At 37.1% G+C, this 23,389-nt stretch overlaps 2 protein-coding genes across 2 annotated transcripts in view; both read right to left on the reverse strand.

The window, feature by feature from the left end:
* Positions 1 to 395: 395 nt before the first annotated feature.
* dmrt3a (doublesex and mab-3 related transcription factor 3a) lies at positions 396 to 4,676 on the reverse strand. Its single transcript, XM_063018156.1, has 2 exons — positions 4,319 to 4,676; positions 396 to 1,441 (listed from the first exon to the last, which is right to left on the reverse strand). Exons 1-2 carry the CDS (start codon positions 4,674 to 4,676, stop codon positions 489 to 491), a joined length of 1,311 nt encoding a protein of 436 aa, XP_062874226.1. The 3' UTR covers positions 396 to 488.
* A 13,562-nt stretch (positions 4,677 to 18,238) lies between these two features.
* The window catches only part of dmrt1 (doublesex and mab-3 related transcription factor 1), a 50,347-nt gene continuing 45,196 nt past the window's right edge, over positions 18,239 to 23,389 (reverse strand). Inside the window, exon 5 of the mRNA XM_063018157.1 lies at positions 18,239 to 18,428. Within this exon, the coding sequence (XP_062874227.1) occupies positions 18,280 to 18,428 (149 nt within the window). The 3' untranslated portion in view covers positions 18,239 to 18,279. The remainder of the gene's footprint in view (positions 18,429 to 23,389) is intronic.

A 23,389-nucleotide genomic window follows, 5' to 3' on the forward strand; every position in this document is an offset into this window, starting at 1 on the left:
TTAGATCTTGATACTAAGAGGGTCCATCAAAACACTTATATGCTCTCAGCTGCTAAAATGACTAAGAGAACCTATAGAATTTACATATTAAATAATATCTATTACTTTATTTATCCTTGTTCATCACAAATGTAATTTATATTTTCTATATTCATTTCATGTGAATTACAATAACAATTCAGATTTGACATATTTGGCATATACAGTTTCATGCTTTATTACGTATTGGCTATTTCTACGCTGCATTCCTATTCACAGTACAATTCATGCAAGGTGGATTAAGAGGTTATTAATCACTAATCAATGTTTAGTTCTTCATGATTTTTGGTCAGATCATACTGATGATTTTAAGTGTTTGTGTTGCTTGTAGCTGTACTATTATGTCCACACATGAGCTACACAATACCTTAAGTAATACATATCTTACAAGTCTTAATCTGTTCATAACACATTTTTGGTATGTTTGCCAGCTTTACTGTTTTAATAGGTTAGGAAGATGCATTAAGGATCCTTGAGTCCGAAGAGTCAGACCTTTCATCATACTCCTCGTCTGCAGTGAATATGGTGTGTTTGACTGTGTCCTCCTGAATGTTCATGCGTTGTTGTTCCTCTTGTGCTGCTCTGGAAGTCAGGAGGGGTGATCCACGGAAAGAGGGGCCAGAAAAAGGCGAGACGTACTGCGAGCGGAGCTGATACTGCTGCTGCAGGCTCATGGTATTCCACAGAGTCATGTCATTGGAAATAAAAGGCCCGGCCTGGCCACGGCTCAGAGAGTTGCGCAGCATCAGTGGGTAACGGTGCGCCTGTGGAAAGCTAGGCTGCAGTGGAACACCAAGGGGTGATGGCATTACCCCACCCGGAGATTCAGGATTGAAGCGAAGAGAATCAGGCACACGGAAAGCTGAGCCCATTGACCACTTGGAGGAAGCAACTGGGTAGGAACCTAGAGGCTCAAAGAGGTGCCCACTGGATGGCAGAATTAAAGCATCAGAGTTTTCAGCTGATGGCTTGCCCACTTTTGTAGAAGAGCGGCTGGAGAGAAGGATCTCAATGGCACTTACTAGGTCACCACCGCAGCCCCTCAGGATCAGTTCCAGCACGGCTGGTTTGTGGGAAGGGAAAATCTTTTTGAGTACCTCCAAAGGAGGTCGGTTGGCTCGCAGATTAAAGGGGAGGGACACAGAGCCTGTAAGGCCCTCAATTAGTAGATTTGGTTCAGATGGAGATCTGGGACTGTTGGGTTTGGATTCGGGATCAACACATGGTTTGGGCGGGTTGTAACAAGGGTCCTCAGGATTGGAAGGGGGGTCCGGGGTGTCAGGAGTGAGGCAGGACCTGGGTTTAGGCTCCTCAGGAGAGCTAGCAGGTTCTTGCTCTCGGTCACTGGTGCTGCCGCTGTTCTCTCCTCCGGACTGTTCGCCGGACAGGTCCTCACTAGGCTCTGAAAAACAAAGATGGATGCTACTCAACATATTTTTCGGCCTTATTAAAAATAAGTGCTAAAAGCCTCTCAGGTGGCGCAGCGGTAAAAACACATGCTGCAACCAGGGCTGGATTCTGAGTACCTCGTATCGAATCCAGCTCTGCTTCACCGGTACGAAGCTGAGTGGCTGTATGAGCAACGATTGGCCGGTTGCTCAGTTGGGGGTGGGACAAAGAACCGGATGTGGGTCTCTCTCTGTAAGAATGCGATTACGACCTCTGCCGGCTGATTAGAGGCGCCTGCACAAGAGATGAGGAAGAGCGCCCTTAGGGTGTGTCGCTCCACATGCAACGCTAGGTGGCGCCACACTCATCAATGTATGGGTGGCAAAAAAGCATCCGGCTGCTGCCCATGTTTCGGAGGGGATATGGGTTAGCTTCGATCTCCTCGGTCAGGGCAGAGTTCGGCATAGACAGAGAGGAAGCATGATGCAAATTGAACAATTAGATGCGCTAAAGGGGGAGAAAAAGGGGAAAAATTATTTTAAAAAAATAAAAAATAAAAAATAAGTGCTTAAATTGGGTATATCAGCCATAGTAACTTTGGGATTTTAAAATATTAGTATGAACAATTAATAGATCAAAGATTTCAACATTTGTGATTTTTCCAGCTTGATAAGTTTACAGCTGAACACTTTACGCAATATGAACATTTACAATAATATGTAAAGCAACATAAAAACCGGCACAAAGTTGTTTAATAATATATAAATAGATTAACCAAACTGGGGTGGCACAGCGTTGCAGTGGGTATCACTGTCGCCTCACAGCAGGAGGCTAGGGTCTGTTTTATGAGAAGTTTGCATGTTCTCTGTGTCCACTTGGGTTTCTTCCAGGTGCTCCGGCTTCTTCCCACAAGTCCAAAGACATGCAGTCAGGTCAATTGGAGATACTAAAAATTGCCCTAAGTGTGTGTGTGTGTGATAGACTGGGGATAGACGGGGTGTTTCTTGTCTTTCTCTCAATAAATTAGACCCACCACGACTCGGACCAGAACAAAGTGGTGGTAAAACGGACAACAAACAATAAACCTTAAATTATAATTCATTGCATTTGACTAGCCCTACATGTCAGTTAGTAAAAATGTGTACAAAATACACACAATAAAATGTTAGTTTGGAGTATTAATATTAATAATGATTTGAGCACTTTGAGCACTGTTGGATGTTGAGACTCATGTGACTGCACACAGTGAGAGAAACATTTAGTGATAGGTTAAGCTGTCAGCACTCTCCTGATTTATTCCACCTCACTTTTCTCTTTCGTAAAGCTGTTCACACAAAAGTGCTGACTGGCTGCCACAGAGATTTGTTGTCGATTCTCCTCTACCACCTTTTGCAAAGTGATTGCCTGTTATTTGGTAACATTTCACCTGAGTTTTGACCTCCACTGAAAATTATTGCTATTGCTTTCGATTCAGCCTGTCTTGCCTTGATTACTGTAATCTTTGGAGCGAACAAACATCATCTGCTCTGAGAAAAGCCTGATGGAAAGTCGATGTCTATTTTCATCAGGTCTTACTGTGTGCTCCCGTTCTGACAGGACACAAGTCACTGCAACACATCTGAATTTAAACTGCAACACAATTCATTTAACACTTAATTGTTCACTGTCAGTTTTTTTAACTGAAATGAAAATCATTGTTTTTTAATGAAACATAAATATGCTTATTCTTTTTACAACTTTGAAGCTGGAAGTTGCACAGAGTTTGCAGTTTAAAGGTTATTGCAATTTTATAATGTTGCCCAATTGTGCTGTATACAATTAATGTAATGTTAATGTTAAAATAGCTAAACAGAAATTGTAAAATCTCTGTAATTCATCATAATGATCCTCTAAAATTATATAAAACATCTTAATGTAAATTAGGGAGCCCTTCATTTGGAAACTTATTTTTTGGAAATAGACTGCTCTATTTCTTTATACTAAAGAAAGACTTGATTTTTGAATAATACTAAATAAAAATTCCATAAATTTAGTTGTGTTTATATTTTCATCAGCAATTAATAAACTAATTACATTTTATTAATTATTTATTTGGTCCTTAGTTTTACAAGGACTGTACCACCACCACTAAATATTAATAACAATAATAACAATAATATTATTATTAATATTATTATTAATAATAATAATTTAACAGTGTTGTTATGCTGTTTACGTTATATTCATTATTAAGTCTTTTAAAATGTATGTAAAACAGTCAAAGCCTATTCTTCAATTGTCTATCAAATAAAAATAGTTTACTCAATCTCGTTATGTATCTAGACTTCCAAATATTTTAAATTGTTTTAATCTTTCAGCAATAATAATAATAAGAATAATAAGAAATACATACATAAAAAATTACATTGCTTTTATTAGATATTAACTTAACATGAATTTGTGCAAAAACATGTTTTATCAAATCTGGCAAATCTGACATTTTACAGCATGTGATTTTAAGGAATCCTAGTTTGTAGTTGTAGAACTGGGTGGTTTGTTGTTATCAGGTCTATCATTTTCCAAGTAACTTTGTGTGTTTAATTCCAGCAAGTTTAAAGCTCATATTTCGTATGTTTAAAGCATGCAATTATTAATTATTATGAATCTTAAGATTGTTAAGTAAGATCAATCAAGTAGCTGTTTTGTGTGATTAGATTTTAGCAGATCTGCCTGTTTTTAGTTATTAATTTCAGGGTATTCTGTTTTGTTATTAATAGATAGATTAAGCATAAAGTCTGCAATAAAATGACAAATCTTAAATCAAGCCCAGTGCTAGTAAAGGTGCGCTTATCTATTGTTGAGGTGCTGTGATGTGCTGCTGAGTAAGTGCAGGTGGGAGGATGTGGTTTACCTGGTGGTGGTTGTGGTGTGAGGACGGCCTCGGTACTCCAGCGCAATTCTCCGGTGCTCATGGATCTGTGCGGCGGTGGCGGAGCGGGTTGAGGTTCGGCGATCAGGTTTTCCAGACTCTCGTTAGCTTGCTGTCTCCGGAGAGCCACCTGTGCCGCCATGACCCGCTGACGCTCGATGATCAGGATGCACTTATCGCATGTGCAGTCCTTGAAGCGGCAGTAGCGCTTGTGGCCTTTGAGCCAGGACAGCACGCCGTGATTGCGGCAGCGCGCGCACTTGGGGGTCCTCTGCAGGGGAGCGCGCCCCTGAGCCACCGGGCCGCCCACGTACAGGTACGGAGAGCCATAACCGTTCATGCTGCTCAGGTCCGGATGAAAATGTGCGTCAGATAAACAAACCGAGGGGCGAGGTGTCGAGTAGATGTCGGTCTAAGATCAGAACCCCTCCTTTTCACGTTTGCTACAGTGCTGATGAAGAGGCGTTGACTCGGATAGAAGGATCCACCTTTTCTGCCTGCAATAACGATACGCGCCGCCTGCAAATCACATGTCACAGCCACTCAAACCCGCTGAGAAAGGTCGCGCCACTCACTTTTATCAACTGATTATAGGTCTCTGTCTCACTCGCAACATTTTATTCCTTAATACCCATTTTGTAAATAATAAGCGACATGACACTCTTTTAGAAATTACAGGGTGAATATTAATGACGTTGGATACTTCATCACTTATTAATACACTTATTAGTATGTTCTATTCTAAAACAAAATCAAGAAATACCAAACAAGTCTTTATAAGGTCTATTAATATTATTATTATTATTATTATTATGTTTGTTTTAGAACATCATCAGTATCAACATTACTGTAAATAGATCAATTAATAGATCAAACACTTTGAGATGACATTTTTTAAACATTTCTGATTTTCCCAGCTTTATAAGTTTACAATTGATTCCATATCCAGTCATGGACTAGCGACCTGTGTGGGGTGTTTTCTACCTTTCGCCTAAATCATCGGACACACCGCGACCCTAAATAAGATAAAAGGGTGGTAAAACAGACAAAGAATAAATGAATTTCACTCAATATGAACACATACAATAATATGCAAAGCAATATAAATCAGTTAATTTACTGTAACACAGCTGTAAAGTCGTATTATATAAGTGTGAGGGTGTGTGTGTGTGTGGGCCCAATGATATTTTCGCGACCTGTCCGGGATGTTGCCATGCCTTTCGCATAACGAATCGGACCCACCGCGACCCTGACCAGGACTGTGGTAAGCTGTGGTAAAACAGACAATGAATTGTGAATTATTATTATTATTTAATACTTGTATTATTATTTAATATTATTATTATGATGATGATGCTATAATAATAATAATAATTATTAATATAATTATAATAAAAGTCCGGTACGTTAATCAACACATTTTGAAACCTTTATTTTTGTTTAACCACTTTGTTTTTTGTTTTATGTTTATCTCTTGTAATGTGCAAGGGCATTAATTAACTTTTTACTGTAATGCAATATATGCTTTCATATAAACTTTATTTTAAAACCTGTAAATCTGTTAACTATACAAACTTAAAATATATTCTTATTTCTTTTTTAATGCAGTTCTACCTCCCTCAGAATGTTTATAAAATGCACTTCAATTATTGTTGTTTTATGTTTCATGCATCCAGTCCAAGGATTCTGCACTTCTTTATGTATGATTTATGTACATTTTAACTATGCTTAATTTACATTTATATTATGCTTAATCTTATCTTTCAGTTTGTGTTGTTTTTACCCTTTTTATTATGTGCTTATTTATTTGATAAGAAGATAAATACAGTATGTTTAAGTAATGACTACTTAATACGTAGATTACGTAGATAGATAGATAGATAGATAGATAGATAGATAGATAGATAGATAGATAGATAGATAGATAGATAGATAGATAGATAGATACTTTATTGATCCCGAAGGAAATTAAAGCCCCAGTAGCATAATACAACAAATAATTAACAGTACAAAACAAAAGCAAACAGAAAAGAAAAAATAGAACCGAGTCTTTCTTGTGATTAACATAAAATGAATAACTGGTATTCATTTTATGTGATGTAATGTAATGTAATGTAAACTGGTATTCACTTTTTAATGATGTAATGTAATCATATTCTTAGCAAATGCCCTACATAAATAATCTAATAAACACAAAAAATAAATGTGGTATATTCAATGTTTTGAGTGTACTGAAAAAGTACTAAATAAAAAAAAATTATAACAAACTTCAAAACTTCAAAATCAAATAAAAAAGAAGCATGTCTGCAGGTAAATTATAAAGAGTAAACTATATAGCTGTAGTTTTTGCCTGAAAATTATTATCGAATTGTTTTAGTTAGGCCTTACATATAATATCGGCACATTTTATATAATTGAGATGTTTTAGTTTAATATTAAATTAAAACTAGACGTTCATAAGGTTTAACTTAATCTACATGGCATTACAGTATAGCCTACATCATCTTGCTGAATTACTTAGGTCTATATAAATATAAACAGATTGGTTTGATTGATAATTTTACTTTTTAAATAACTGGAAAGATACAGGTAACAAACCGCTAGTTTTCCCATTATTTTCCTCTTATTACCGTGCTGGTCCCAAAGCTACAGCGCCCAGGACAACCTGGTCCAAAGCTATTAGGCCAAAAAAATTTGCTAACACTTTGTTAGCAGTGCAGTAATTTCAGAAATGATGTGGGAATGTGTGGACAGCGTGCAGCTCTGTGCAGAGAACTTTGCATGAATCCGCTCGGTGGGACTACTTTGTTTAACCACATGCTGCGCATCCGAATTAAACACAGAAGAAACAACACACTGGTTTGCATTTGAATGCGCGCTTTACTTCTTCCCATGAGGAATTTTACACACGTCGACAATGAGAGCTATTCTTGTTAATTGAGCGATTAAATTCGGGTTATGGGGTCTTCAAGAAAATTACCTGAACTTGAAAAATCGTACCAAGTGTTAGTGCGGACCATACCCAAAGTGGCCATATTAATTGGAGTGGCTGGGTATTGCGCTTTGGAGATTTGCTCCCACTGCTGCTTTATGAGACGGACTGACAGCTTTTCTTTCGCGCATTAATCTGTACAGCATCTACACCGACGGCAGAACATTAAGATGTGAAGATGTGTCTCTGTGCCTTAAAGTCTATTGAAACTGAACACCGCAGCTCGAGTCCCGTTTCTGTCCCTAAAAGGGTTTAGTGAAGCACATAATGGGATCGCAGCGGAACAAGTTTGGGAACAGGGGGCCGCACTCAGCTTGCCCACATGAACTCCGTTTCCAGGGCTATTAAGCTTTTAATTGGAAAACAGCGGAGGAAATTTCAAGGTGACGATAATACGCTGTGTGAATGTGAAGGGGAGGACTGGGCACAACACACCGACCAGTCATGTGTGATCAGTTTATTTAGCGTTTATATACACAGCGCCGAATGCGCATGAAACGCAGTGTGATCGTTTTCTACAAAATAACGCGCACTAGAATTGTGACTCAAAAATCATATTGATGAACCACTGATATTGTAAAAATGTTTAGTCTATAATGCTACTGAACATCATATTAAATAGTAAATAAATAAGAAATAAGAAATTTATAATAAATAAGAAATAGGCCCGTATTAGTATGCCCAAAAATAGACGCGCTATTGTCACTAGATTTGTATAATATATTTTACCCTAAACGCTTAGTACATCAAAATGTGCTATTACATTTGATTTAATTTGTAAATTACAGTATATATGGATAAATTACAAGTATACAAAGTACAAAGACAAAAAGAGTTTCAAATACGTCAACGACGAATAAAAATCTTAAAATAGATCCAAAATGTTTATTCATGTGCAGTATTAATTTATGTGTGTAGATTTACAGGCTGTTAAAATAGCATTATTTTACCACATAGACCAGTGCTGCAAACACAGAATAATTAAACGACAAATATTAATTATTATTAATTAATATTAATGAATTAAAATATTACTGAAAAACACTGTTAAGTTATAACATATTACCACTGAGAAATGATGTTTGATATTTTTCTATGTATAATTGGAATACTTTTATACATAACAGGTTTTGCAATATGTGCTCGTTTTTAATGTGTTAGGCAAAAACGGCCTATTTACATAAAATCATTTTTAATAGCTTATCTGCATGTATACTGTCGGTTCGAATAGTTACATAATGTGATGAATACTATTTATTTATTAAATGACTGAACACCGTGTCATGACCACTAGCAAGCATAATAATTTTTGAGATATAAAACCAATTTTCTTAGATTACATGCGGTCAAATATTGACCAGGTCTGGCAAAGCAATTGATAATTGTAAAGGTATTTTTAAAAGGGTATATATTTTAAGGTTAACCAACAATTAAACAAAAACATTATTAACTATTGCAAACTTTTGACTTTGATTTAAATGTATAATAACGTGAAATATCTTCTCACAACAAATAAGAACATTTAACAAATAATATGCCATGCTACATCTGCTGTATTTGTCAATGTTTGTCAAGTCATACTTATTAAAACCTAGTTTTCAATCTACTGACTTTTATTTATGCTTACAGAAGTATTTTGCCTTTACAATTAGTCTTAAAGTGTTATAAACACATGTACCCTGTACTATGCACTGCAATTTGTTGCAAATTACTTCTTTATGTGTGAAGATTTGGATAGCTGAAGCCGTTTTTTTTCAACGCCTTAGTATACATTTCAAGAGCACGGATCAGGTAAAGGTTAAATCCATATACACCTGTCAGGATAATAATGTATATGTGAAGATATATCTAGATGTACCTTTCATTTGAACAGTACGTTTTCTCCCACAGTCCTTCAGTTTATTTGCATTACATACTTAGAGGCAGCTGAATCCACGAGAATACTCAGTGAAAATTGAAAACAGAGAACTTTATTATTCGCTTTAATAGGACATCCATGTTCCAGCATGTAAAAAACTAAATTAAACTATGAAACAGAGAATTGATGTTAAAAAATTGCTAGTTAATTAAGGCATAAAGTTATATTATCACTAAAACCGCATTTTACAACATGCAATAAAACCTTAAACCTTTATTTAACTGACAAAAGTACAAATAATAGATTTCCAATGTTTTCACTGACCAACTTAATTGTAATTTTTCAAAATATAAACAAATGTACAATGTGATGCCTGCAACAGACTAAAACAGTTAGGACAGAGGCATCTTCACATTTACTTCTTACTTTTAAAAACATTCTATATTTTTTGTATAATATATTCTTTAACTATTTTGTAGTTTTTGTAATTACTGTGGCTGAGCAGTCACTAAAGCATTTCACTGCCAGTTGTACTGTGTATGACCATGTATGTGACAAATAAACCTTGATTTGATTTGATTTGATCTTCACATTTATGTCACTTCACCCCCCTATTAATTACACTTTTTAATAATTTAGGGTACTGATGATACTAATTTTTGCAATTAATGAATTTGATGATTGATTAATTTTGATAATTGATAAATCTGAACTGAAGGCAGGCTAGTCAAGCACATGCACTCAAATCCACACTGTTGTAGCAAGTGCATAATAAGGTCTAGCTGACACTGTTTAGCTGAAATAACCCTGGACCCCTATCAAATTACAGAAATTGGCTTTTGCACCTCAGAACAATCTGGATGGTTCTTTTTGTCTTATATGGTTTTTATGATTATATTTTAAAAATACAGTGTAGTTGGTCAGCCAAAACATTAGACATAATTTCTTTGTACATTTAATAGTCAAATAAAGATTTAAGATAATTAATACATCACAGATTTTAGTTTTTACTGCATTTTACCAAATCTCCCTACTTTTCCAAAAATTGGGTTTGTATGTTTTCAATTTGATGCATTTTAGTTTTTTCCTTTTTTTGCACAAATGCTTGAAATCAGTTTTTTTTATTTTGAGCACAAACCACTCATTTCAGGTCTCACCACAGCACCTCTCCTGCAAGTCATAGCTAGGCCACTTCAAAAGTTTTCCTCATTGTTACAGTTTTATAAATCTCAATTTTGAGAAGTTTTTTTCCCATAAACTCATGACACTGACCTAGGCTGGGGCTAAAAATGTCTGCAGCTGAACCCTTGTGGAAATACTTGCAGGCAACTACTAGGTTGATTTACCACTATTTTAATATTCTCAGTCTGAAGATAATGGCTCTTACCGTGGTACAGTGCAATCCTGTAGTCCTATATAGAATAATACATTTTAACATTATTTTAGTTTTTTTTGTCCTATATTATAGCATAGTAATCCTGTAAAAACCTTAAGGTGGTAGAGCTTTAAAAAGCTAACAAGAAATCAAGCATGGCTGATTCCTTGGTGACATTTTAGGCACCAATTACATTACATAGGTTAAGTGGTTAAATAACTAACCAGGTGTGTTATTTTATGGGTTATATGCATAGCTTTATTTATTCCTCAAAAAATATATATATTTTTTTTTTTACAAAATGTATTTTTACCTCTTTTGAAAGAAGTTTATTTTAGAAAAGTGCTCTGAAATTGAGTTCATAATAATAATAGTTAAAAAAAAACGTTTGTTTTCATTGTTTCATGGCATTAACCAGTTCTATCACAAGGACTGTCATGCTAACTGTAATAAAAATGTAAATTATTTTGAGCGTTTAAACTACAGAATATGCCAATACTAGCAGCCACTATAGACAAAATGCCACTGTAGTTGCACCACATTTAAATGTACATTTAATCTCCTTTGTAATAATAATATACAGGTTCAGAAATCATAACCATTGGCTTTAAACCCACTACCTACTTTGGTAAGTGGATCCTCAGTTCACTAAGCTGACAGGCAGCTAATAGGCAGTGGGGTTGTGAGTGATGGGGGGGACATCTGTCCAGTGAAATGTCTGGCTAATTTCTGAGGCACTAAGAGCATTCAAATCATCGACTCTGACAGCAGCTGCTCCTCCCAGTTACTCCCTCTCTATCTTAATATGAACAGCCACAATGGAACAATCACTGCTCTGTTACATTCCTATTGGTCTGAAGTGTTTTAATATACTGGTTCTGATGAAGTAATCAGGTAACAGTTGTACTCATAAGCTACTAAAAAAAAGCTCATGAATTTACTGGATGTGAGTAGGAGGGGAGGCTGGGAAACCCACTGACTGGTTAATACGAGCTGACCTTTATTTGGTCTTTTATTAAAAATTGAAAGCTACACTTTGGTTTTACTTGTTTGATACCAAGTGTGTATTTATAGACTCATTTACAAACTAATTTACTTTTTTGACTTTTTAAAAATGTTGCAGTTCCACTTTTTAGGCAAAAGGCACATGCTTATTATTATAACAATCATATAATAATTGCGTTCTGCTGTGTTGTTAATTTTGCTCCTAAGGAGTAAAATATTTAATATGTAATTCCATATGTGTGAAAACATCTACTAGATAAAAAAATTTTTTTTTCATTATTATCTGATCCTTTGTAAACAACTCCATACAGTTGTGAATGCAACACTGCCAGAAATGTGGCAACCATCACATTTTACATATGGACATGGCTGATTAATCAATCTACTCTTTAAATAATATATTTCCTCAACAAATATTCAATCAATGCATAATTATAAGTAATGGCACAAAATAAGTAAAGTGTATTAATGCAAAAAGATGTTATTGGAAAAAGTTGGAAACTCGTATGGTAGCTTAGTGGTTAGGGTACTGGACTACTTAATAAAAGTTGCTGGTTCAAGTCACACCACTGCCACTGGCCTTTAATCCTTAATTACTTGGATTGTCTTTTTTCACATTGGTAAGTGCTGTAAATGGTGCAGAAGCCTGTTTAATACAGCACATGATCAGGACTGTACTGTAAAGTTGCAAGTCAACAAACATGCTGCATCACGCTGCACATGGAGCCGAAAGCTTGATTTCACTACATGCTTCGTTTATATTAAACATTTTTTTTTAAATACAATGATTTGAGCCTTCGCTCCCCACGCGCATCAATGAGCCTTGGCTGCCCATGACCCTGTCGCCGCTTTACCACTGTTCCTTTTTTGGACCACTTTTGATAGATACTGCCCACTGCAGATCCGGAACACCCCACAAGAGCTGCAGTTTTGGAGATGCTCTGACCCAGTCGTCTAGCCATCACAATTTAGCCCTTGTCAAATATATATATATGTAGTTTATTCCTTGTAAGAAGTCCAATTACATATCCTTTCGTCCCAGCCTAAAGCATGTAAAGATGACCTGCATTAAAGTGTTTTTTGTTTCAGACCACACAGCCATTAAGCATTTTTATGGGAAATATTTCTTCCCTTAAATCCAGAACTCCTGAAAAGGCACTGATGAGTGGACCCCCTTTTAAAAAAAGTGTGTGGGCTTGAAAGCATGGTGAAGATGAGTACAGCTTTATCATAACTTTGTCTTACACCCGGTGGTTGAGATTGATGGTGCAATAGCAGCTCAAGGAAAACAAACTGAGCGACACTATTCAGCCCACAGTCCAGACTCGTAGCAACAGAAGGACACGGGCGCCTATGACAAGCCCTGGTGATGAAAGGGCCTTCCTTAACTAAACTCATAAAGCACGCAGCAATAAAAGTCAATCTTCTGTAAAATCCAATTAAGTCATTATCTGACTGATTGTATCTTTAATTGAAAACAGAAGTGACAGTAAATTTCTGTGATATATCAGGATCAATCGATACAGCTGCCCGATCCGCTCCGCAGCAGTGATTTATAATGTGAGTCATATAGGTAACTACACATTCTTCTCACTAAAACCACTGGGGGATGAAATTAAGACTTAAGTGTGTTTAATAAAAAAGAAGAAGAAAAAAACAAGATGGTCAGATTATTGATTCTAGCAGATGGGACAGAATCAAATAAATGTTTTCAGAGTGTTGGGCAAAGAAAATACAAGTAATTTTCAATTTTGGCTTTATATGGTGCATTGTATGCACAAGCATTGTAAAAATCAGTCATCAATAACAGTTTCTATTTTCCAGAGACACAAAGCCACATAAAGACACGGACACTGCAAATGAGTTTTCTCTCTGTTTTATTAAGACATAACAACAACCGGCACATTTGCAACATGCTATTCGAAATGAATCTCCATAACAGTCAGTCACAATTACAAACTGCAGCAGTAAAAGCAACAGAACGTTTTGTGGTACAGCTTACAATTCTGCTGTACAGTAATTAAAGAAGTAAATCTTAACATGACCGAACAATCTAAATAATAAAGTCTGCAGAAATATTACATTTGAACTGAAGTGAGAGACTATTATTATTTTTGAGTACTATATTTTTTATTAATCATTAATAAAACAATAATATTAGTCTTTACCACACTTGAGTTTGTAAGCACCTCAGGCTTTTCTTAGTATGACCTTGTATTGTCACCTTTCGCTCTTGATGTTAATAGTTTTCATTACTGTTTATATATACAGTGTATCACAAAAGTGAGTACACCCCTCACATTTCTGCAAATATTTCATTATATCTTTTCATGGGACAACACTATAGACATGAAACTTGGATATAACTTAGAGTAGTCAGTGTACAGCTTGTATAGCAGTGTAGATTTACTGTCTTCTGAAAATAACTCAACACACAGCCATTAATGTCTAAATAGCTGGCAACATAAGTGAGTACACCCCACAGTGAACATGTTTAAATTGCGCCCAAATGTGTCGTTGTCCCTCCCTGGTGTCAAGTGTCAAGGTCCCAGGTGTAAATGGGGAGCAGGGCTGTTAAATTTGGTGTTTTGGGTACAATTCTCTCATACTGGCCACTGGATATTCAACATGGCACCTCATGGCAAAGAACTCTCTGAGGATGTGAGAAATAGAATTGTTGCTCTCCACAAAGATGGCCTGGGCTATAAGAAGATTGCTAACACCCTGAAACTGAGCTACAGCATGGTGGCCAAGGTCATACAGTGGTTTTCCAGGACAGGTTCCACTCGGAACAGGCTTCGCCAGGGTCGACCAAAGAAGTTGAGTCCACGTGTTCGGCGTCATATCCAGAGGTTGGCTTTAAAAAATAGACACATGAGTGCTGCCAGCATTGCTGCAGAGGTTGAAGACGTGGGAGGTCAGCCTGTCAGTGCTCAGACCATACGCCGCACACTGCATCAACTCGGTCTGCATGGTCGTCATCCCAGAAGGAAGCTGACGCACAAGAAAGCCAGCAAACAGTTTGCTGAAGACAAGCAGTCCAAGAACATGGATTACTGGAATGCCCTGTGGTCTGACGAGACCAAGATAAACTTGTTTGGCTCAGATGGTGTCCAGCATGTGTGGCGGCGCCCTGGTGAGAAGTACCAAGACAACTGTATCTTGCCTACAGTCAAGCATGGTGGTGGTAGCATCATGGTCTTGGGCTGCATGAGTGTTGCTGGCACTGGGGAGCTGCAGTTCATTGAGGGAAACATGAATTCCAACATGTACTGTGACATTCTGAAACAGAGCATGATCCCCTCCCTTCAAAAACTGGGCCTCATGGCAGTTTTCCGACAGGATAACGACCCCAAACACAACCTCCAAGATGACAACTGCCTTGCTGAGGAAGCTGAAGGTAAAGGTGATGGACTAAACCCAATTGAGCACCTGTGGCGCATCCTCAAGTGGAAGATGGAGGAGTTCAAGGTGTCTAACATCCACTAGCTCCGTGACGTCATCATGGAGGAGTGGAAGAGGATTCCAGTAGCAACCTGTGCAGCTCTGGTGAATTCCATGCCCAGGAGGGTTAAGGCAGTGATAATAATGGTGGTCACACAAAATATTGACACTTTGGGCACAATTTGGACATGTTCACTGTGGGGTGTACTCACTTATGTTGCCAGCCATTTAGACATTAATAGCTGTGTGTTGAGTTATTTTCAGAAGACAGTAAATCTACACTGCTATACGAGTTGTACACTGACTACTCTAAGTTATATCCAAGTTTCATGTCTACAGTGTCGTCCCATGAAAAGATATAATAAAATATTTGCAGAAATGTGAGGGGTGTACTCACTTTTGTGATACACTGTATATATATACATATATATATAAAATGTTATATATATATATATATACAGTACAGGCCAAAAGTTTGGACACACCAGCCAAAAGTTTGGACACACCTTCTCTTCAATGTTTTTTCTTGATTATTTTTATTTTCTACATTGTAGATTAATACTGAAGACATCCAAACTATGAAGAATTATGTAGTAAACCAAAAAGTGTTAAACAAACCAGAATATGTTTTATATTTTACCAACTCTACCTCTGCACAACCCAACTGATGGTCTCAAACACATTAAAAAAGCAACAAATTCCAAAAATTCACTCTAGACAAGGCACAAACATTCATTGAAAACCATTCCAGGTGGAAACCTAATAAAGCTGGTTGAGAAAATTTCAAAGAGTGTGCAAATTTGTCATTAAAGCAAAAGATGGCTACTTTGAAGAATCTAAAATATAAAACATATTCTGGTTTGTTTAACACTTTTTTGTTTACTACATAATTCCATATGTGTTCCTTCATAGTTTGGATGTCTTTAGTATTAATCTACAAAGTAGAAAATTAAAAAAAAAATTAAGAAAAACCACAGGAATGAGAAGGTGTGTCCAAACTTTTGGCCTGTACTGTATATAAAATGTTATATATATATATATATAGCCTGCTTTCACCCTGTTCCTCAATGGTCAGGACTCTCCCAGGACCACCACAGAGCAGGTATTATTTAGGTGGTGGGTCATTCTCAGCACTGCAGTGGTGTGTTAGTGTGTGTTGTGCTGGTATGAGTGGATCAGACACAGCAATGCTGATGGAGTTTTTAAACACCTCATTGTCACTGCTGGACTGAGAATAGTCCACCAACCAAAAATATCAAGCCAACAGCGCCCCATGGGCAGCGTCCTGTGACCACTGATGAAGGTCTAGAAGATGACCAACTCAAACAGCAGCAATAGATGAGCGATCGTCTCTGACTTCACATCTACAAGGTGGACCAACTAGGTAGGAGTGTCTGAATAGAGTGGACAGTGAGTGGACACTGTATTTAAAAACTCCAGCAGTGCTGCTGTGTCTGATCCACTCATACCAGCACAAAACACACTAACACACCCCCACCATGTCAGTGTCACTGCAGTGCTGAGAATGATCCACCATCTAAATAATACCTGCTCTGTGGTGGTCCTGTGGGGGTCCTGATAATTGAAGAACAGTATGAAAGGGGGCTAACAAAGCATGCAGAGAAACAGATGGACTACAGTCAGTAATTGTAGAACTACAAAGTGCTTCTATATGGTAAGTGGAGCTGATAAAATGGACAGTGAGTGTAGAAACAAGGAGGTGGTTTTAATGTTATGGCTGATCAGTTATGCAAACTATTAACATCAAGAGCGAAAGGTGACAATGCAAGGTCATACTAAAAAAAGCCTGAGGTGCTTACAAACTCAAGTGTGGTAAAGAGCCTTTCTTGATTCAAGGAGGTAGATAGTGATGCAAATCATCTAGAGTTAAATGATGCCCTTTAGGTGGTGGCCATAAATAAGGGATGCATTGCTTATAGTGAGATTGAAGCATAATTCATTAGTATCCCTTCCTGCATACTAACCCAGACCTGCATCCACCAGCTAAAGTAAATAAAATAAAACAGCATAAAGAGCAATCTGAAATTATGTGCTTTCACTGTAGGAATGGGTTACTACAACAATGCAGTTATTAAAACTGTAATAACAGTCATAACACACAATATCTACTAGAAATAGTTGAAATTGCAGACACAGTGTTAACACAGTGTAAATGGCATACTTTTAGGGGAGGTCTTTGTTTCAAACCTGATTAAAATACATTGGTTAGAATAACATACATCTTTATATTTTAAAAAGGTGTTACATTTGTTTTCAATTAATTTTAGATATTTTTTTGTCTTAAAAGTTTAGAATAAATGAAGAAATATAAAATAGCTCTGTCAAAATGTATTGTAGTAAATGTAGTTCAAAAAACATTTTTTTAAGGATTTCATCGAACATCTAAAAATCCAAACATTAAAACTGAACACGTCAGGAAGAAATGAAATTTAAACAAAAAATAATAATACTCAAAACCAAAAAATAATGTACAATAAAGGCTCACAACTTACATCAGTTCCAGAAAAGTTGAGACAAATGCAAAACAAAATGCAAAACTCCACTTTAAACTGTCTATAATATTTTATCAATGTCATTGTTTTATGTAAATATAAGCTCATTCTTAAACTGATGCCTGTAATAAAAAAAAAACGGGTGGCGCAGTGGAAATTGCGGTAGCCTTCTGTCAGGAGGATTTGGGTCTCAATACCCGGTGGTGGTAGCAGCCAATTAGGCATTTACATACAGATATGACTGGCTGTGTTGGGGGGGCATGGAGGTTGGGGAGTTCAGGGGAAACAGGACCCATTGTGACTCTGACCAGGATAAAGCAGTGGTAAAATATAAGTTGTGAGTACAAAAGGCTTATTCAGAAAAGTCCTTTATGAGCAAACACGAGTCAAATTTTGGGGCAACAAATGGTGTCTTGTAGATAATTATTGTTTTGTAAAACAGGTGATGTAACACAGTGGTAAACACGATCCTGTTTGTTTTAAGAACTTGTTGCAGGCATCCAATTTAAAATAAGTGTTTATGTAATAAGTGTATATTATAAATAAGTGTATAAGTTATACATTTAAACATAAAATATTTTTTTAGTACTGTTTTCAATTTAATTCAAATGTAAAAAAAATCACTGCTTTCTGTTTTTTTTAGGATTTTACAGACTGTCCCAACTTTTTTAGAATATAAGTTTTACCATATACAGTTACCCACTGAAGAAAACACAACAAGGTCTTAACTTTGAGTTAGTGTATTCTCAGAGACATTTACTTGGCAGCTCCTTCTATGATGGAGTCGACAGTAAATGCTCCGGGGTCAGAGTTGGGCTCACATTCTGACTTGTTCTCGACGCTGATCATGGGGTTTATAGACATGCAGGTCAGGCTGGGGTCATGAGCTCCATCAACAGAGAACACTGCAAACCAAAAAAAGTCCCCAGATAAGTGAATGACAATGTGGCACTGTTAGTTTTCAGAGGGCATTCCAAAAAGGTATCAGTCATTACCTGGCTTAAAACACAAATCTAATGGTGAAAAAGTACATTATATTAAAACTGAATACCTCATTTAATGTTGTATATACAGTGCCTTGCAAAAGTATTCAGCCCCCTTGAACTTTTCAACCTTTTGCCACATTTCAGGCTTCAAACATAACGATATGAAATTGTAATTTTTTGTGAAGAATCAACAACAAGTGGGACACAATCGTGAAGTGGAACGAAATTTATTGGATATTTTAAACTTTTTTTAGAAATAAAAAACTAAAAAGTGGGGCGTGCAATATTATTCAGCCCCTTTACTTTCAGTGCAGCAAACTCACTCCAGAAGTTCAGTGAGGATCTCTGAATGATCCAATGTTGACCTAAATGACTGATGGTGATAAATAGAATCCACCTGTGTGTAATCAAGTCTCCGTATAAATGCACCTGCTCTGTGACAGTCTCAGAGTTCTGTTTAAAGCGCAGAGAGCATCATGAAGACCAAGGAACACACCAGGCAGGTCCGAGATACTGTTGTGGAGAAGTTTAAAGCCGGATTTGGATACAAAAAGATTTCCCAAGCTTTAAACATCTCAAGGAGCACTGTGCAAGCGATCATATTGAAATGGAAGGAGTATCAGACCACTGCAAATCTACCAAGACCCGGCCGTCCCTCTAAACTTTCAGCTCAAACAAGGAGAAGACTGATCAGAGATGCAGCCAAGAGGCCCATGATCACTCTGAATGAACTGCAGAGATCTACAGCTGAGGTGGGAGACTCTGTCCATAGGACACAATCAGTCGTACACTGCACAAATCTGGCCTTTATGGAAGAGTGGCAAGAAGAAAGCCATTTCTCAAAGATATCTATAAAAAGTCACCTGGGAGACACACCAAACATGTGGAAGAAGGTGCTCTGGTCAGATGAAACCAAAATCGAACTTTTTGGCCACAATGCAAAACGTTATGTTTGGCGTAAAAGCAACACAGCTCATCACCCTGAACACACCATCCCCACTGTCAAACATGGTGGTGGCAGCATCATGGTTTGGGCCTGCTTTTCTTCAGCAGGGACAGGGAAGATGGTTAAAATTGATGGGAAGATGGATGGAGCCAAATACAGGACCATTCTGGAAGAAAACCTGTTGCAGTCTGCAAAAGACCTGAGACTGGGACGGAGATTTATCTTCCAACAAGACAATGATCCAAAACATAAAGCAAAATCTACAATGGAATGGTTCACAAATAAACGTATCCAGGTGTTAGAATGGCCAAGTCAAAGTCCAGACCTGAATCCCATCGAGAATCTGTGGAAAGAGCTGAAAACTGCTGTTCACAAACGCTCTCCATCCAACCTCACTGAGCTCGAGCTGTTTTGCAAGGAAGAATGGGCAAAAATTTCTGTCTCTCGATGTGCAAAACTGATAGAGACATACCCCAAGCGACTTGCAGCTGTAATCGCAGCAAAAGGTGGCGCTACAAAGTATTAACGCAAGGGGGCTGAATAATATTGCACGCCCCACTTTTTAGTTTTTTATTTCTAAAAAAAGTTTAAAATATCCAATAAATTTCGTTCCACTTCACGATTGTGTCCCACTTGTTGTTGATTCTTCACAAAAAATTACAATTTCATATCGTTATGTTTGAAGCCTGAAATGTGGCAAAAGGTTGAAAAGTTCAAGGGGGCTGAATACTTTTGCAAGGCACTGTAACTGCCTAGTATCAACAAAAATAACCCAAAGTGGTGTTAATAAATCATGATTGTACAACTGATTAGAGAAATTGGTGGGTAAAATACAGTGAGTATGCAGGTCATCTGTTTATCTGCTGTATTCGATCAGAATGTTGGCAGCTCTTAACATTACAACAAAGTAAACAAAGTGCTCAAACGTATTAATCACAAGCTGTGGTGAGTTTAAGGTCCTACTGCAAGCCATTGAATTTTCTGATAAATTGTGTCATGGAACTGCTGGCTCTCACAGTACAAACAGGACCATAGTATAAAGCAAAGTACAAACCTAAATGCGTTCCTAAATGCAATCTGCTGTGACTTTAAAATGTAAATTTTAGTTACATTAAATACTTAAAAATAAGCAGTCAAAGGCTTTGGAATACTACATGGGTAAAAAAAAAAATAGGATGCCATTTTATTCTGCCAGTAGAGGAGTGAAAAGTCACACGTCTCTGTAACATAAGCAGGTAATATAATCATTATAATCCCAGTGTTCCTGCAGATTCTTAAACAATGTTCCTAAAACATGCCTGCAGAAAGTGAATCACTTCTTGTCATATTTTATACATTGGTTTACACTTCGCCACTGCATAAGAATTACATTTACACCTACTTAGTCATGCTATAATCCCATCAGCCAGTCATATGGCTGCAGTTTAATGAAAAAAAAAAAAAAGTTTTATTTATTTATTCTAAGAACCCAACGTGAAGTTAAGATTCACATCAAAAATCTAAATATGAAAAAAAAAAATTGATTAAAGTGATTAAAGCTGTGGTGGAACAATCAAAGAATTAACAAAAATAAAGCAAAAAAATCAAAATAGCCAACCCACTGAGAGGTAGTTTTGCGGGCAGAAACACTTTTTTAATGACAGCGGTCAGAGGAGAATGGCCACATTAGTCCAAGCTGACACAACCATGATTAGAAGAAAGATGCCATTCAGAAGGCAATATATGTCAAACATTAGGGTGGATAGGTTACAACAGCTAAGAACCACACTGGGTTCCACTCCGGTCAGACAAGAAAATGTTGTACTATGCCGAATTCCAACCCCACCATCTGCATGTTGCTGTAAAAATCGATATGGAGCAGGCCAGTTAACATTTTCTCAACTTTTAATGGTCCAGTTTCGCTAACTCTGTAGGTTTTGCTAATACAGTGGGTTTCTGTACATGCTGACAGAAGTGAAACCCAGTGTGGTGTTGTAGTCTTTCAAAAAGGCTAATGTAACTTAAACATCCACACTTTACATCCGTAGTAAGCAGAAAAGCCTCTCAGTTTGCACAACATATCAAACCTTGAGACCGTTACTACTGCAACAACAGCAGATTCTGCTAAAACAGCAGGATCTGAGGTAATGGCAAACACAGTCTAACTAAAACGAGCCAGTCAAAGACTGTAAAACTGTTGACTGGTCTGATCTATCATTATGTCTGACATGCAGATAATAAGGTTACAATTTGTACTCAATCTGCCTGGGTGTAATGATGTGCATATGCCAAGGATCCTTATACCAACTGAACATTACTTGAATGCCACAGCCTGTTTGCTTAGCACTGTTGCTGCCAAAATTAACCATTATATAATGGTCACTTCTAACATGATAATATACCATTACAATGAATTCAGCATACTTTTTGACATTCCAAATCCGTGGTAGCTTAACAGTTAAGGTAGTGGATTAGTAATCGGAAGGTCGCTGGTTAAAGCCCCTCCACTGTCAAAAGTGCCACTGCTAGGGCATTAAACACAGCCCTTAGCCCTCAATTGCTTGGTTTGTATTTGGTCATAATTGTAAGGAGCTTTGGGTAAAAGTGCTGTAAATAATGTAAATCTGATATGAATCCATCAGATGCACTGCATAATATTTATATTTGTACACAATTACAGACTAGAACTCATCTGGTGCATTTATTTACCCTTTTTACCTTATGCATCAATAAAAGAGTACACCCCCCACACAAATAGGACTCCACCGAACATATGTATTTACTTTTTATTAGTTATTATTTTTAAATATTTTTTTTTTATGAAAGTTACTACATCCTGTCCATAGTCATCACACTAAGAAGGGAGTTGAATCTGAATGTGGCATTTTACTGTAAAATGTGTATATATGACCAGTAAAATTAACCAGTAAAATGATATTCAACAGTACTGCTATCTTTACATGAACATTTTTAGAATATATTTATTGATTTATACATGTTCACCAACTACCTTATCATGGTCAGGGTAATGGTGGGCCACCTGGCAACACGGGCACATGGCAGCAAAACAGCCTGGACAGGGCCCCAATTTATCACATGGCAACACATACTTAATACTGTCATTCACTTACACATAATAAGAGTAGCCAGTACTTCTGGCTGCTTAGAAAAGGAAACCTACACAGAACGAACATACAGTACCTAATCCAAACATTGAGTGGGGGACCAAGGATCAAACCCAAGTCCCTAGAATCTATGTCGCAATACAGCACCCATTCTATCAGCTGCATCACTGTGTTGTCTTAAAGGGAATATAACAAAATGTAATATATTTCTAGATCACTGTTCTTACTCATACTGACAACATTTAACTGGCCAATAATTAATTTATAATGTTATTATCAAACTTGAAACACTTCCAAATTACAACCCTGTAGATTATTTTGTGCACTGAACCAAGTCAGTTCAGTACTTCTCAAAGTGTGCATATAAAACTCAAACTACAGTGGTTATAAGGTCTATTAAAGTTACAAGGCAAAGGGGATTACACAAACCCAATTCAGCTGTTTTATTCATCCTTATAACTCACAAGAGACACTACGGCTGTCATCCCCATACCACTCTGCTCTGCCTTGGAGGTAATTAAGAAGCACTGGAGAAAAAGGAGTCATTTTTCTCTTCATTAACCTTCTGATTGGTTCTCTGGGACCTGGCCTGCCGCGTGCAGTTTGTCACCCATCCAAAAGCAGCCAATCGTTAATACTAATGTTTGTGTAGCTAAACCAAGCAGATCCTCATTGAACAGCAATAATATGCTGTGATGTAAGAAGAGGGATTTGGAATTAGTTGTGGCTATGCTAATTTCGAGGTAGTTTATCAGGGGAAAATCTATGGTGTAATTAAAAGGTAAGCCCTCGCGGGTGACTGAATGGGTCGTTTGAGGGGACGTTAAATC

Source organism: Trichomycterus rosablanca, chromosome 21 (genome assembly GCF_030014385.1).
Source record: "Trichomycterus rosablanca isolate fTriRos1 chromosome 21, fTriRos1.hap1, whole genome shotgun sequence".
Lineage (NCBI taxonomy): Eukaryota > Metazoa > Chordata > Actinopteri > Siluriformes > Trichomycteridae > Trichomycterus > Trichomycterus rosablanca.

Bases quoted from the DNA above. Each gene is read 5' to 3' on its own strand.
- dmrt3a (XM_063018156.1), bottom strand. From the start codon at position 4,676: ATGAACGGTTATGGCTCTCCGTACCTGTACGTGGGCGGCCCGGTGGCT. The intron at 1,442-4,318 runs GTAAACCACATC...TTTGTTTTTCAG, and splicing joins CACACCACAACCACCACCAG to AGCCTAGTGAGGACCTGTCC.